We start from the raw sequence: 15,854 nt of genomic DNA, 5'->3' as shown, positions 1-15,854 counted from the left end.
CTTCGGCCATAACTCCTCCTTGGTGAAGGTCGCTAGACAATCCATATCTACCTATATGTTAATCTTGACATGCTTAAGTTGGATGTAGGGATGCGCTGATCAGTGCTGAAGCATACCAAAGGTTTCTGTCATCATCATCAGCAGCCTACTCTCGTCCACTGCTGGACATAGGCCTCTCCTATTGCACACCATTGAGCACGATTTCGACGGCAACTCTGATCCAGCTCTTGCCAGCCACCTTGCGAAGGTCATCGCTCCATCTAGTTTGAGGGCGTCCTACGCTACGTTTGCCGATACGCGGTCTCCACTCGAGAACTGGTCTACCCCACCGGTTATCGGTTCTACGTCTAATATGACCGGCCCACTGCCACTTCACTTGCTAAACCGGTGGGCTATGTCGACGACTTTAGTTCTCTGACGGATGAATTCATTACGAATACGATCCTTTAGAGAGACTCCGAGCATAACCCTTTCCAAGGTGTCTGTAGCCATGCCAAATATATACAGGCCAATTCGAACGTGCACTGACATCAAAACGATATTAGAATGATATTGAAATCATATCAGTTACTTTGCTGTCATTCCCGCGGCTGTCTCGCTCGCACTAATACTTGTGCGTTCGTGCTTGTGCGGACAAGTCTGAGCGAAATGAACGCGCGAATGACAGCTAACATGATATTGGGTTCATAATATGAACCCAATATCATTCTAATATCGGTTCGATGTCAGTGCACGTTACTTGGATATTTACGTATAGCTGACTTTCACGACACAGGCATAGCCTAGTGTGGAAGTCGTCGATAATCTGCATTGGTACTGTATTTAAACAATTCTTCTTGGTTAATAAATATTGGCCTGGCCTGATAGTTGGAATTTTCTGAGGTGACTTTTTTTATGCAGCGGTTACTACTGCTACTGACTCCATCATGAGTGAACGGGAACAAGCCCGTGTAAAATTTATATGGTTCAAATTCATGTAACAGCTCATTCGGAGATAACACGTTTGGGTGATGTAGAACGATCGGCCGCCCACATTCAGGTAATTTTTTTTGGATATAACATATAACAAAACGTGTTAAATATATCCGAATGAGCCGTTGAGCCGTTACCTGAATTTGAACCATAATCATAATCATAATCATAATATCGTTTATTGCACCATGGTAAAAAGTTGTTACAAAAAAATACAGAGTATATAAGTATCACATGGACCCCAGAAGGGTGTTGCAAACATTTTCTTAAGCTAAGTATTAATAAGTTTACTTACGTACTAACTTTGGAACATTAACAAGCCTTATAATAGCGGTATATCAAAATTATATTAATTACTTATGAAAAATATCATCTAGGAATTCTGTGGCTGAGTAGTATGCTTTTTCTGCAAGGAATGATTTCAACTTTTTTTCGTATGTCGCGTCTCTTTCCTCTGCTTTTATATGGTTTGGGATGTGATTATAATATTTTACTGCTGCATAATGAGGGCTTTTCCGATATATTTCTAGATTTGGGACAGGTTGCTCAAGCTTATATTTTAGTCTTTTGTTTGGTAGCTCTCTGAATAAGTTAATATTTTTCCTTACATACATGCCCAATTCAAAAATATATATAGATGGTAGAGTAAGTATGCCAAGTTTAATAAAATGAGGTTTGCAACTATCCCTATTTCGAATTCCCATTAATACACGAATGCATTTTTTTTGCATCACAAATAAGTCGTGTGCATCAGTACTGTTACCCCATGTTAAGATCCCATATCGTAACCATGAATTTGCAAAGGCGTAGTAGGCAGTTAGAGCTGTTGTTAAATTTGTGGTTTTGCGAAGCGTAAAAAGTCCATATAGAAACTGGGATATCTTAGTTTTAGTGCATGTTATGTGTGTTTTAAAATTAATATTGTTATCAAGGGTAATACCTAAGAGTTTGAAATTATCTACTTCCTCAATATCTGTTCTGTTAAGTGACAGTTTTAATTGTAATGGTGTTCTTTGATATGGATAAAATTGCATTAATTTTGTTTTATTTGAGTTTATTGTGAGATTATGGTCGCGCATCCACTGGTTAATATTATTTAAGGTATGAGCGAGCTTTACGTTGTAGTTTTCATTTCTATTAAAACTAAAAAGGAGGGAGACGTCATCTGCAAATAATGTACATTTGGCATCAATTTCTTTCGGTAGGTCATTAGCATATAGCAGAAATAAAAGACAGCCTAAAACACTGCCCTGTGGGATTGAGCCTTTTGTTTCTGTAATGTCAGACCGAACTGTTTCTAATTCATGACTGGATGGATTTAGGTAGTCTATCTGAACAAGCTGCGTTCGGTTTTCCAGGTAAGATTTGAACCAGTTATAAGCTATGCCTCTAATTCCTGACCCGTATAGCTTATTTAGCATAATCTCATGAGAAACTTTATCATATGCTTTTGTAAGATCTAAGAGTAATCCGACGGCCAGGCGTTTGTTATTTATGGTTTCCATGATTTCTTGTGTGTAGTTGGTTAGGGCAAGGGCAGTTGAACGATTTTTTCTAAAGCCATATTGTCTGTCGTCCAGTACCTCATTTTTTTCCAGAAAATTGTAGACACGGTTGCACATACATTTTTCGAATATTTTAGAAAGGGTGGGTAAGAGAGCTATGGGCCGATAGTTGTTAGTGTCCAGAGTACTACCTTTTTTATGTATAGGTTTTATAATTGATATTTTAAGTTGCTGTGGGAACACCCCTTCATTAAAAGACTGATTAATTAATATACACAGTGGTGTTGCAAGTTCGGTGGCACACAATCTGATTAATGTTGAAGGGATATCGTCAATTCCTGTGCTATGTGTGTTTTTAAGTCCGCGTATAAGTTTAAAAACCTCAAGCTCTGAGACAGGATACAAGAACATAGATGTAGTAACTGGAGTGCGAACTGGACGACCACGTGGGGCGACTTGAGGATTGTCGTCGTGAGTATCTTGACTATGGTAAACTGAAGCAAAGAAATTATTGAAGGTATTTGCTATGAGGTTAGGGTTATCTGTTGTAATATTTTGTGACTTGACCGTAATTTTTAGGTTTTTCTTCACTTTTACATTATTTTTTAAGTTATTTATAATTTTCCACATTGTAGCCGTTTTATTGACTGATTTTTGCATTTCATGTATGTAGTTTAATCTTTTTGATTTTAGTACCGTCTTTTTCAAAATGCTTGTGTATTGCTTGTAATGTGTTTTAAGAATGGAGCTATTTGATTTACAAGCATGTATTTTTAATAATCTTTTATTTTTACAAGATATTTTAAGTCCTCGGGTAAGCCATGTTTTTTTTTGTTTTCTTTTAACAGTTAGGCGTGTAATGGGGATTGTATCGTTTAATATTTTGCTTAAAATTTCGGCTAAAGTATTGTAGTTATCATTTATATTATTACAGGTAAGTACTTGGGTCCAGTTGATTTTTGAGAGTTCATTTTTAAACGACAATTGGTTTTCCAGATTATGGATTCTTTTATGTGTTATATAAGATTTATTAGGTCTGTTTATGTCCTTGTACGATTGAATCTGAAATTTGCAAATAATGCTTGTGTGATCGGATAGCCCGTAGTCTTTGATTAAAGTATCGTACGAATTATTGTTAGTAAAAACCAGATCGATACAAGTGGCAGAGTTCAATGTTGTTCGCGTTGGTTCTTTGATTATTTCTAGCAGATTAAGAGTCAGCATAAGATCAGAAAGCCGGCGAGAATATTTAGATTTTTGTTGCATATTAATGTTGAAATCACCCCCTATCACAATATTTTTATTCTGTTCTTTGTGTTTAATATTTTCTAATATGGTTTCCATACAGTTAAAAAATATTTCAATATTTCTATTAGGTCTATAGATGCATAAAAGTATAGTGTTTAGCTTGGGTAATTCAATACAACAGCATTCGAATACAAATTCAGTCGATAATTTGTTAATGTCATTCCTTACAACGTATTCTATTCCATTTCGAACCAAAATGCAAGTTCCTCCTCCACTATGTTCGCTTCGGCTAAAATCTGTGGCTACCTCATATTCCGGTATATCAACTAGATCAAGTTGTAATGACTTCATCCAGGTTTCCGTTAAGCAAAGCGCATCAAAGCAATGATCTTCTAAAAAACTCTCTAAAATGTGTGTTTTATTATTGAGGCTCTGCATGTTTTGAAATAAGACAGAAAAGTTTTTGTTAGTGACGAAAATTATTCCTACTGTTGTCATTTATCAACTGAGAGCTCTCAGGGATAGAGTGCGACGATGCACTCGTGTGGGCATTGTTAGATTGCTGAGTTATCCGTGAGCTTTTGGTGCAGTCGGCAGAGCTTGTGTTCATCAGAGAGAGGGGGCTGAGGCTTCGAACAGATGCACAGTGTTGTCCATGTTCGATTATCGGAGGTGGTAAGTATTCGCAACCATTTATAAATACTCTGTCTTGCTTTACTATCGGGTGCAGACCGCGCTTACGCGCGTCTCTGATGGTATCCCTGAGTGCTTGTCTTTTTTTCAGTTCCTGTGTGTTCAAAAAATCTGAGATTGCGAGGCCTGTGTTCTTAAAAATATGTTTGTTATGTAAAATGTAGTTTTTCATACGTTTACTTATTAGTTCTATCTGAACAGGCCGTCGGTATCCACGCTTTCCTATTCTTTTCAAGTCCTCAATAAATGCATTGATATCTGTGCTCAAGAATTCACGAAACACATTGGTTACACGCTGTATAAGTACGTGCCAATTTTCCTCTGGGTACTCATCCAAACCGTAAAGTACTATTGTTTTATTTAGGCAACTTTCATCAGTAGTTTTTCGTTCTTTTTCTTCAACCTTGTTTTTAAGTTCATTTAACTCGGTCCGAAATTTCAAATTTTCATATTCTAATTTTTTTATCAGTTCGCTCGTTGCATTAATGCTCTGTTGCAGTCGTCTTTGTTCCAGGGTCAACGTAGATGTGTTATGAGATATGTCTTGTTTGAGATCGTTTATTTTTGAAGTAAACTCTGCTACGAGTGTCTGCTTAATGTTGTTCGTTATAGATTCTATTAAAGTTTCCCTCATTGCTTCAAATTCCATTTTAATCAGGTGGCTAAATCTATCAAAGGTTATGTTATCTGCGTTACTCGCCTCTGCTGCACGCTGCTGTGAGGTTTTAGCCTGGCGGGGTGCTGAGGGTGTGGAGAAAGTGGGTGTATTGTCTGTGTCTGTATCGCCGCCCACCACATTCAAAATGTCCGTGTCGCTGGTCTTATTAGCGTCATCTAATTCTCGTTCCATTAGTCTCAGACCCGCCGGGGACGCAGGGGTATTATCATCCCGCCGGCGCGGGCGTCGTGTGGTCTGAACACAGGTAGGGCATATCCATTCTTTTTTTAACCGTGGCTGATTTTCTCGAAACATTGCCGACGTTATGTTAACGCATGAATAGTGGTAGCACAATTTGCATGTTGTGCAAAAGAGGCGCTCATTTCTGTCTACTTTTAAATCACACCCTGGACAATTAAACATTTTGAATATTTGTAGGTGTCGGTTGGTCTTCATAGAGTTGTAACCAATCGCTTGCACTGGTTAAAAGTTCAACAAAGTTCAACACAATTCGCGGAAATTCCTAGTTTTCTAAGAACTAGCTTCGGCGTATTTAAACTCCAAAATGGCGTAAGCGCTGCACGATTTCATACATCTTACGCGTTTTATTGAAACGATTGTCATTATTCGCGCGCACTTCTGTTGGTTTAATGTTTTTGTGTTTTGTACTGAATTGCAACTTATATTTACACTGAAGTTAACTTCATCACAAGCACTGTTTTCTATAGATTATTTTGATATATAATTCAACCCAAACACTTCATTTTAGACTAGTTAAAACATTATTTTAATCAGAGCGTTTTAGATCCCGTGTTTACAACTCCGTAGCGAGCGAGCATTTAAATAGGATGGTAACATTGCTTTTTAAACAGGCTTGTTACCGTTCTTTCATGACGGATTCAGTAGCAATAGTAACCATCACTACATAAAAGGGCTCATACATTAATTACGCCACACGTTTAGGGGGAGGGAGGAAATCAAGAAAACGTGACATGTTGTGACAAGGGAGAGGGGGGAGTCACAATCATTGTGACGTCACTTTAACTTCATCTGTAACAGAACATTGTCGGAAGCCGCATCACTGTAAAAACTGCTTTTTCCAGTCCTTTATACCAATAAATATAGTCTACAACACATTGCAATAAATATTGTAAATTGTAATGTACAAACAACAACTAACTTCTCTATATATAAACTTAATTAAAAATAAAAACTTTAATACCTTGTTAAACTTCTATCATCCTCAACGTATCATCGTCAACATACCTTGTTTATAAAACATCTAAACAGGCTTAAGTGTAACAGCAGTTTTTACGAATGTATAACATGAGACCTATATATAACTAAATGTCTTGGTCAAGCATCGTTTTATTTTCTCTGTGGGTCTATGTGCCTACTTTTTATAAACACAAAGTTTATGAAATTAGTGTCCATTAATCAATCTTAATCTCTTATCTCGACTCATTATTGAGTTACTTACAAACCTTAACCTATAAAGTTACGAGGTTCTAAAGCCCAATGAAATAGCTAACCTTATTACATTACTTAACTATTTACAAACGTCAAACAAAAAATCACACCGCAAATTGACGCAACGTATACGCATTAACGTTGTGCTTTGTGGTACAAAATGTATGACTTGCGGTAAAGTGGTTTGTGGTGGTGGACTTGCGGTGCAAATGGTCTGTCATTGTCATCAAACCCAACGTCATATCATTTGCCATAGATACCTATGCTTCTCTTCCTCGTCTTAGCGTTTTCCTGGTTGCATCCTAAAGAAGCCCGGGGGTCATCTTTGACAACCCAAATTTGTTTGTATGAGAGGGACTACCATCTAATTTTCCAACTCATATGGGATACTGTTCTCATCTGTGGCCAGGGGCACCAGCTTTTCTCTCTGGATCGCATCCAATGGAGAGCGACTCGAATTGTCGGCTGAAAGCATATATATTATATTTCAGATTAGCTTGACTCCTTAGCGCTGCGTAGAGATGTAGCCTCGCTCTGCATTTTCTATCGCATGCATAACGGGCGAGTGGAATTTTTCAAATTAATACCTGCCGCTTCTTTCCGCCATCACTCTACGCGACAACATTTCCCTCTTCACCACTTAGATCGGTGGCAGTCCTGAACTGTGCATTTCTCCAGAAACTTTCTTCCTCGCACAGCTAAACTGTGGTATGAACTGCCGCCTGCAGTATTTCCAGACCGTTGTGATGACTCTGTGATGAAGGAATAACTATCTGAATATGCCTCCAGATCAAGTGAGGAATATCGAGATCCGACGCCGCACCAAGGTGCAAAACGTGGGGGACCAAACTAAGTTGGAGTTGGGCATGACATCTTGCCTGGCGGAGAGAGGTGATGCCAGGTGGACTAAAATATTAAGGATGGGGGAATGACATTCGGAGGATTTCGAGTCGCTTCTTGATGAGATTAATAAGCTCAGGACACGTGGCGGTTTCGTAAAAAGGCTTATTCTCAGTAGTGGGAAAGGGTAAAAGGGTGAAAGATGATAATGATAGATACTCTTGTCGAACAAAAAGTTATTACTACCTACAAACGTGCAGCTAAGTAGGGAAGTCCCTGTTTTGTGCTCTTACAATGATTAAATTTCATTCCAAACCATTCTACAGGGATTAAGTAGTAAAGATACAGATAGCAAACGGTGTCATTTATAATATTTGCTCAGGGATTGAATACAAACAGTGAATGACGTGAAACAATTCCGCTAAGTCCCCTTTGTTTTCGTCTCAGCTCTGACAAATGATAAAACGTTAAATAAATACCAGAATCATTGCATTGTTATACCAAGTCTTAGCAATTATAACACGTGGTACCTATACATTATACTTGGGCACTTACATGATAAAGTGCTTCGTTCATTTAAAAGAATTAGATAAATACGAGTTAGAGAGATAGAATACTGTTTATTGGCACACCCCAGTAAAAGTTACAGCTTAAAGAAAAACAATTAGTTAAAGATAGATGCCGGCAACTCGTTAAAGAGTGATCTAATTTTATTTTATTAGGTATACTCATTAATTAAAATTATTTTAAAGGGGTTACTAAATTTCTGTGAGTTTTGTGACTGAAGCGTGTAGCTGTTAGATCTGATAAACCGTTAAACGTTTTTTACATAAATATACATCTTCATGAGAAAATAATAATTAGAAGTTCGGCCATATATATGTGTAACTTACATTACTTTTAATTTCTTTAGGTACCTATGGTATGGTATGGTACAATTGTACCGAGAATAATGTCTTAATGTAACAATTTAAGTTACAGCAATAAGTTATAAAATCATTTTATGGCCCTAAAACAACTGCGTGTCTTTAACGTATTACTCGTATTAGTGGTGTCTAGAGTCTGTTCGGAAAGAGAAGAGTCGCGGAATGTATTGGGTCCCATACATTGCACGACTCTTCTCTTTCCGCTCAGACTCTTGCCAATGAAACCTGCCTCGCAATCGATATTTTGTGGCTTTATTAAGACAATTTTAATGGTTTGCTGGCAATATTAGTGACAACATCAACAACATCGATTGCAATTTCTATTTTATACAGTGTGGAAATTTGTACCTGTAGAGCTAGAGTTAATACAGATACTTTTGCAAAAAAATAAAGAGAAATGTAAAATACTGTAGCACGTACAAAATAATTTGACTTATAATGTAATATGCAAAACACTCAGTAACTCTTGTTGGCAGTATCCTGCATTAATAGAGGATTTAGGTACAACGAGCTGCAAAATTACATGTACACAACACATTACCTAAATGATTTCTTCCATAAAATGGCCATGCAATTTTGCAGCTGGCGTACATTTCTTTTCAAAAACGTATGCCGACCCTTTAAAACTTGTTTTCCCCTCACAAGCTCGGATAGCCGTCTTTTATCCTTTAAAACAAGCGGGGAAAAACGCATTTTATCCACTAGTGGGGAAAGTAATTTGACCTTGGATGAAAGCGTGTTTAAGTAGCTTTTGACAGATAACAAAACGTAAAACGCTCATAATAATGGTTCGTTCGATATTAATTATCATTAAATAAATGGTTTGAGAATTTAATAAAAAAATACCATATTTAGCTTTATTTAATGATTTTAAGTCATAAACCTTAAATTCCATAAGAAACATTTGTTCTTTTTAAATGATGTTGAATGTAATTCTGAACGCACAAGTTGAGTCGATGCAATTTCAAAACGCATCATCAGAAATGTCAACATTGTCAACAAAAATTTTTTCACCGACTCCTACACGTAAAAATACACAACTTCCAGAGTTTTCTGTTATAATATCGTATTATCGTAAAAAAAAGAGTGATTCCAGTGATGAAGATGATCTAACGTCTGTGGATGTTGCACATTCCTCGCTATAGTGAGGCGAAAAGTTTTGTGTTACACAGGGGTGCAAATGTATTTTACTTCTTGTGTGTTAAAACACTCGCTACGCTTAGGATTCTATTTTAGAACCACTCGCTTCGCTCGTGGTTCAACTATATAATCCTTTCGCTTGCTCGTGTTTCAATTCCACACTCGCGGGTAAAATACAACTTTGCACCCTTGTATAACAAATAACTATTCTGGTTTAATACGTAGCTATTCAATACATAGTATTGGATTTCTACACTATAGGTTGGTACATATACGGTATAGTGTACTTAATATATATTGGTACAGGTGGTAATGAAATGGTGATACATACTGGTATCTAATGCGTACATTGTGACGTATCAAAGATAACACCTATGATTGAGCAATCATAATTCTCTATAACAATACGGTTGGTACCTACTTTATTTTATTGCTGTAACTAATTACGTCTTTAGTTTTACCTTTACTATTTCCAAAAACACCATACGGTATGCCTTGGTTGGCAATAAACAGACTCGGATTCGGATATGTCCTTATATTTCTTGTGTATAAAAGTACTTATATGAGGGTCCAAATTCATTAGGTTAGGTCATAATCAGGGCGGTATTTCAGGAGCACAATTTTTTAGACCAAAATTATAACGTCGTGTTTTTATTTCTACTTTATTTATGTACCGGACAGGAGGACATACAAGTCCGAATATTTACGTATTCTGTTAATTAAATTACGCTTATACATATGAGGAAATTCTTGGAAATTTTACTGAGTCAGTAGATTATGACGTAGCTCACTTTGATCTCGTACCAAACAGCTAGAATATAAGTACACGACAGGTCAGTCCTAAACATAGCAGTCGAGATCGCAGACAAAAGCTAACAAATTCGGTATATTTAGATTACCCAAATATTTAGCGTCGGCAACTCGCGAAAAATAATCAGTAGTCGTGGGGTGTTTGACGAAGGCTTTAGCGTTATGTAAGTCAGCGCTTGATTAGCCCTCCTGCCTCAGTGTTTCGGTATACGTGCATGCGATCACGCCTCCTCCATAAAACTATAAATGCCGGTTGAAGTTGACGTCTTGTGCCTTCCAGTGCCTGAAAGCTTTTCAAATAAATAAATGTCAATATGTACGGATGGATTAGGAATCCCAGCGTGAGTAGCATTTTAATTGTTTATTATATACCATTGTTTAAATATCAAATTCCTGGTGGTTAACGGCTACAACAGACTTTGTAACAGCTAAATGAAAACTGACAATAAGCAACTTTTCTTAGTTGCGAAATAGAAGTAGACTCGTCGTATTTTTCAATTGAGAGAGAACTAATATTAATACAATACAACGCAAATATTTAATGACTCTATTAACAGTATCTCAGCGTTGAAAATACTAATATTTTTAGTGATTGGTATGTAGGTATTATTTCTTTGTAAATTAATTAGTTTTTTGAAGTTCATTGACTACCGCCCGGCGACACCGCCTCTCAATTAAATCGGTCTTGTGATAACGGTCAACTTGAAATAGCATTTAGCCAACATTTAGCTATAATTAATTGTGCTGAGAAAATCAATTCCAAACCTAGATTTTAACAAATCTGTGTCAGACTTGACTTATAAATTAAAGCAGAACAAGGTTAGAAAATAATTTAAACTGCTTACTGCTTGATACAATTGAGGTTTGTGGGACCGGTCGCCCTTAACGACTGATAATGATTGTAATTGGTATTATAAGAGCATGTATACAGTGTTGTAGTCATACGACCGCCCCGCCTTAGTAGCTTAGCCGATGATCGTATGCCGCCAGACGTATAAAGGGGTCCTTTCTCTTTCTAAGTTTAATTCGTTTAGCTTATTTTTTTCCTCCTTCTCATGTTAAAGTTTCCTCTTTGCGTTCGGATTATCGAAAAAAAAATTGGTCTGCTTGAGCTTGATTTAGACTAATAGGTAGGTATCCAATTAGCGTAGGTATACAATCTAAAGGATAAAGAATGCCTTATCGGGATAAGGTTCGGTTATGTGAGTGGGCGCCTTATCCCTTAAATAATTTTAGTCACTTGGATTGGAAGATTTGGTTCTATTTTTAATAGCCGCACACAGTAATTAATGTATATCTATCTGTTTGGGGTTTTTAGAATTGTCTCGATAAGTATTAGTTGCCTGTGGAAAAAAAATACAGTCAGCGATAAAAGCTTGTAGCAAAAATGAAACTTTTGCCGAAAACTTATTTAGTTACAATTTTATCTTACTTAGGAAAACTTATTTACGAAACTTCGTATCCTCGACATATTTCACATTCTCGTCCGTTGGACCATTGGTGTTCTCAAAGTAATAGTTACCTTGCCATAAATTTCCATTTCAAGTGACATATGATTAGTCCCTCATAAACCCCATTACGCAAAAACAGCTGTTTTTGTACATTTTTGTCGGTATGACGTACCTACATTTTCAAAGTTATTTTTTTTTTCGTTTTCGGAGACGGTGGCCTTATTTTTTTTAATGTATGCCAATGTCCATGTCTTCAAGATATTTTTAAACAGTTTTACTGCCACATTTGAATAATCTCATGACCTCTGTAAGATTTTGTGACTCAGCGTGCCGTCATTTTTCGTCAATTGATCTCTTCCAGGAAACTGGCTAATGCTGGAATGTTTCCCTGGACCAGACTTTCTAGCGGTAGTTTTTTTAAAGACAAAGGATGCAAAACTATTATAAACATGTTTCAGCTCTAACCCGCTTCCACAAAACGTTCCACTATCTTCGCTTTCGGCCATAGGGAAATAGTACTGGAGAAATTAAATACAGTTTCGCGATGGTGTTCTTCTAAATTGACCACAATTTCAAGAGAAAGAATCGTGAAAATTACCGGATTAATTGACAGATATATATATCTGGACTTTAAATTGGCAGTTACATATAATATCTTCTTTACTTTTTACATGTTCAAAACTTTGTCCAGATTTCACTCTGCATACGTTATATGGTATTTTTTTCGTAATAAATGTACACCCCCAGCTGCAAAAAAGCATACCCACTTTATGAATGGAGTTTATTCATTCGTTGTACGTATGAGATTGTAATACCATAGAATCATTTAGCAATGATAAAGCATATGTGCCATGTAAATAATTCGTGCAATCAATTAAAAGTAAATAAATAAAATATGTTTCTGTTTTGCGTTCATTATTGTTTATCTTTGCGGCCGTAAAACTAATCTCTCACATGCAAATAGCCTTGAAATTGACAAAAATCAGGTTTTTGGTTCTTTAAGAGAAAGCCTTACTTTCCATTCATTATGTACTCAATAAAAATTCGCAAGTTAACATTACCGCACATTCAACGTTATTCTGCATTACATGCGATAGGAAATGTTCACAATTATTGTAAAAATGTTCTGCTGTATCATATATTTACCTGCAAAACATTAAATATTACAATACCTTATTGTTTGACTACGTTAGTAAATTAAAGTGTTTCTGTCACATGTTATTGTCCTAGGTGATAGGCAACATGTGATAAGCGTGTGTATATTTTGCATACACGTCTTATCGTGTACAAATTAATTATTTTTGCCTCGCAGCACGCAGCTTCACTGGCTGGTTGAACGAACTATCTTAGACAAACAAGGGAAGGTCGCGGAAGGGTGACCGGCACATAAATAAAAACCAAACATCACGGAAAATTTAATTCCATGTCTATGCGATTAATTTCAAGATCGTGAGCGTAACTTTATTACATTGGAGACAGCTGAGGTCAATGAACAACGAAGTCAGGTTTTGTCGTTTGACAGGTATCTAATAACTAGAACTACCTAATAGGTGTAATGAAATGTGTAGGAATAATAGAAGCTTGCAATGCTATTACAAGACGACAAGTGAAACACGAAACCATACTAATACTGTCAGACAGTAAATCGGTACTACAAGCGCTATGCAGCGACAAACTTACCTCAGAGCTTATACTTGAATGCCATCGGAGCCTCACTGAAGTGAGCAAAGAAGGCAACAAAGTAACGGTACAATGGATAAAGGGGCATAGTGGATCAAGACGAAACGATGCAGCGGATGAACTGGCCAGGAAAGGTTCAGAAACACCGGCATATGGACCCGAGCCAATTATGCCTCTACCAATATCCTACATACACAACCAGCTAGAACAACATCACAGACAACTGCACAACAAGTACTGGAGTGAATTGAAGACATGCAGGCAAACCAAAGAAATTCTACCGGAACTGAACCACAAGCTTACCAAAATATTACTGAAAACACCAAGAAGCCAACTACGTAAAATAGTAGGATTAATAACAGGACATAACACACTAAACAAACACCTACATAATATGGGTAAAACTGATAGCCCCATGTGCAGAGCGTGCATGGAAGAAGAAGAAACAACAAAACATATTCTCCTAGACTGTAAACAGGTAGAAGCGTATAGGAGCAAATACCTAGGTAATCCATGCACACTAAAAGAGGCAACTAGCAACCTGAAGACTTTGCTAGGCTTCGTAGAGGAGCTGGGGTGGCTAGAGTAGCGCTACCTCGTTTCACGCAAAATAGGCACATTTGGATGTCGATTTGCGGAAAATGCCCAGCAAAACTAACTAACTAACTAGGTGTAATGAATTTGAAGTCTCATAAGGTGACACACGAGACTTTACAGTGTCCACTGTTCTGCAGCACTCTAGGTATATGTAGGTGCAGCCACAATTGTGGGCAATATTAAGAAACTAAAATTAAATATTAGTTTTTGTGAGTAGGTAGTTTATGCTCTATTAAAGGAAATGGAAGGAAAGTTGAACAGGGCTTAATCGGTATAATTTAAAATAACTTTAGGTGTTTAGTTATTTTAGAAGAGCGTTTCGCTCTGGTTCAAATAACCTTGACCTTACTATTTTGATCAATTAATAGTACCTAAGCGTCAGGACGTCTTGCAGTTATTAATACTTAATGTCCTTTCCTGAGTCACTTACACGACGAATCCGCAAAAATCCCTCCCAAGAAATGTTGTCAGCGGATTTCCCCGATACGGCTGCTTAATGTAAATTATTAGATTAAAAAAAATATATAATTATTTCCCAAATATAGTAGCAGACTTTAGCTAGGTAAATATAGGATTGGTTTGTCTTGTGCGTAAAAATCAAGGGGACATTTTTTGTAGAATAAAAATTAGATATATTACATTCGAAAACCTTTTAAAACATTTTCATATTGCAAGTACATACCTACAGCCCTGAATAAAATGTAGATACAGAAGTGGTTACGGGATTTCTTTATTAATATTCACCGCAATAGAATATTGAATGACATCGTGATCCTGATGTCACGTCATGTCAACTCAAGTTAGAAATCATTCACATGAACAAAAGTCGGCGGTTCCATGCCTATTAAGTATGTTATGTTTATGTGTGTTAAGGATGAAGATTACATCACTTGCATCTATTTATCACTATCGTATATAAGTGGTTTTATGGTTGAATAGATAATAGAAGTGGCTGACGTGACGACTTATTTAAATGTACCTATACCAAGGTGGGTATTTAGTTATTATTTACTGCGTACCTTCTCATTCTACTATGGTTCTCAAGGAGCGAGATATCTATGAAGGAAACGATTCTTAGATATCTTGCTCCTTGAGAGTCATAGTGTCTTTATATAAAAATAGCCTACTCTTTGTCTGCGTAAAATGATGATGATGATGATTGATAAAAACTAACCTAAGTTTGTTCCCGGGGCTCAAACTTTATTTATGATTAAGCGTGAAAAGGTACCAGGCAGACAGACAGAGTTAATTCCGCATTTGTAATGCTAGTGGAAATTAATTTCTGCTTAGAAATTTAAGTTACTACTTAAAAGGTCCTTGATTTATTTATTTATTTAATCTTTATTGCACAAAAGAAAACCTTACAGTACAAAAGGCGGACTTAATGCCATAAGGCATTCTCTACCAGTCAACCTTTAATATAGTGACACTTTAATTCTCAAGGAGTGGTCTGTAAAATGTCCTGAAATAAGAAGTAATTTATTCGATACTTAATTAATTCAAGTATCATTTCGATGGCTCACTTGTGTAGCCGGATAGTCGTTGAGGCACCCTGCCTGGGGCGATATTTTTTATAATAAGTACTTCACCTTTATTTTTGGTTGAAGTACCTGTGGATACAGTCAGCACTAATAGTCCCATGTACCATCCCAAGATAGCGGATGAGACGTGTCGAAAGTATCTCTCATAAAATTATAAGGTAACAAATCGAATTATTTTGTTACTTAAATATTTTTTGATTGGTGTATTTAAGTAGTCACACAACCTATATATATGTATTATAAATATATATGTCATATACTAAAGGTCGAGGCCTAGAATCGAACTGGCGTTCGAAATCGAGCTTACGCGGTTAACGTCCTGA

At 36.6% G+C, this 15,854-nt stretch overlaps 1 protein-coding gene across 3 annotated transcripts in view; it reads left to right on the top strand.

Annotated features, from left to right (window-relative positions):
• LOC134746110 (uncharacterized) overlaps window positions 1-15,854 on the top strand; it is an 89,834-nt gene that overhangs the window by 1,254 nt on the left and 72,726 nt on the right. The window contains exon 1 of one of the 3 annotated variants that reach the window (XM_063680365.1): window positions 10,470-10,603. The exons of the other annotated variants lie outside the window; for them this stretch is intronic. Coding sequence (XP_063536435.1) covers window positions 10,577-10,603 — 27 coding nt within the window. The 5' untranslated portion in view covers window positions 10,470-10,576. Of the gene's footprint in view, window positions 1-10,469; window positions 10,604-15,854 lie in introns of those variants that run through there. 3 annotated transcript variants of the gene reach the window in all.

Source organism: Cydia strobilella, chromosome 12 (assembly GCF_947568885.1).
Source record: "Cydia strobilella chromosome 12, ilCydStro3.1, whole genome shotgun sequence".
NCBI lineage: Eukaryota > Metazoa > Arthropoda > Insecta > Lepidoptera > Tortricidae > Cydia > Cydia strobilella.
The sequence above is the reverse complement of the archived record's forward strand: the minus strand, read 5'-3'. Positions and strand labels throughout refer to the sequence as shown.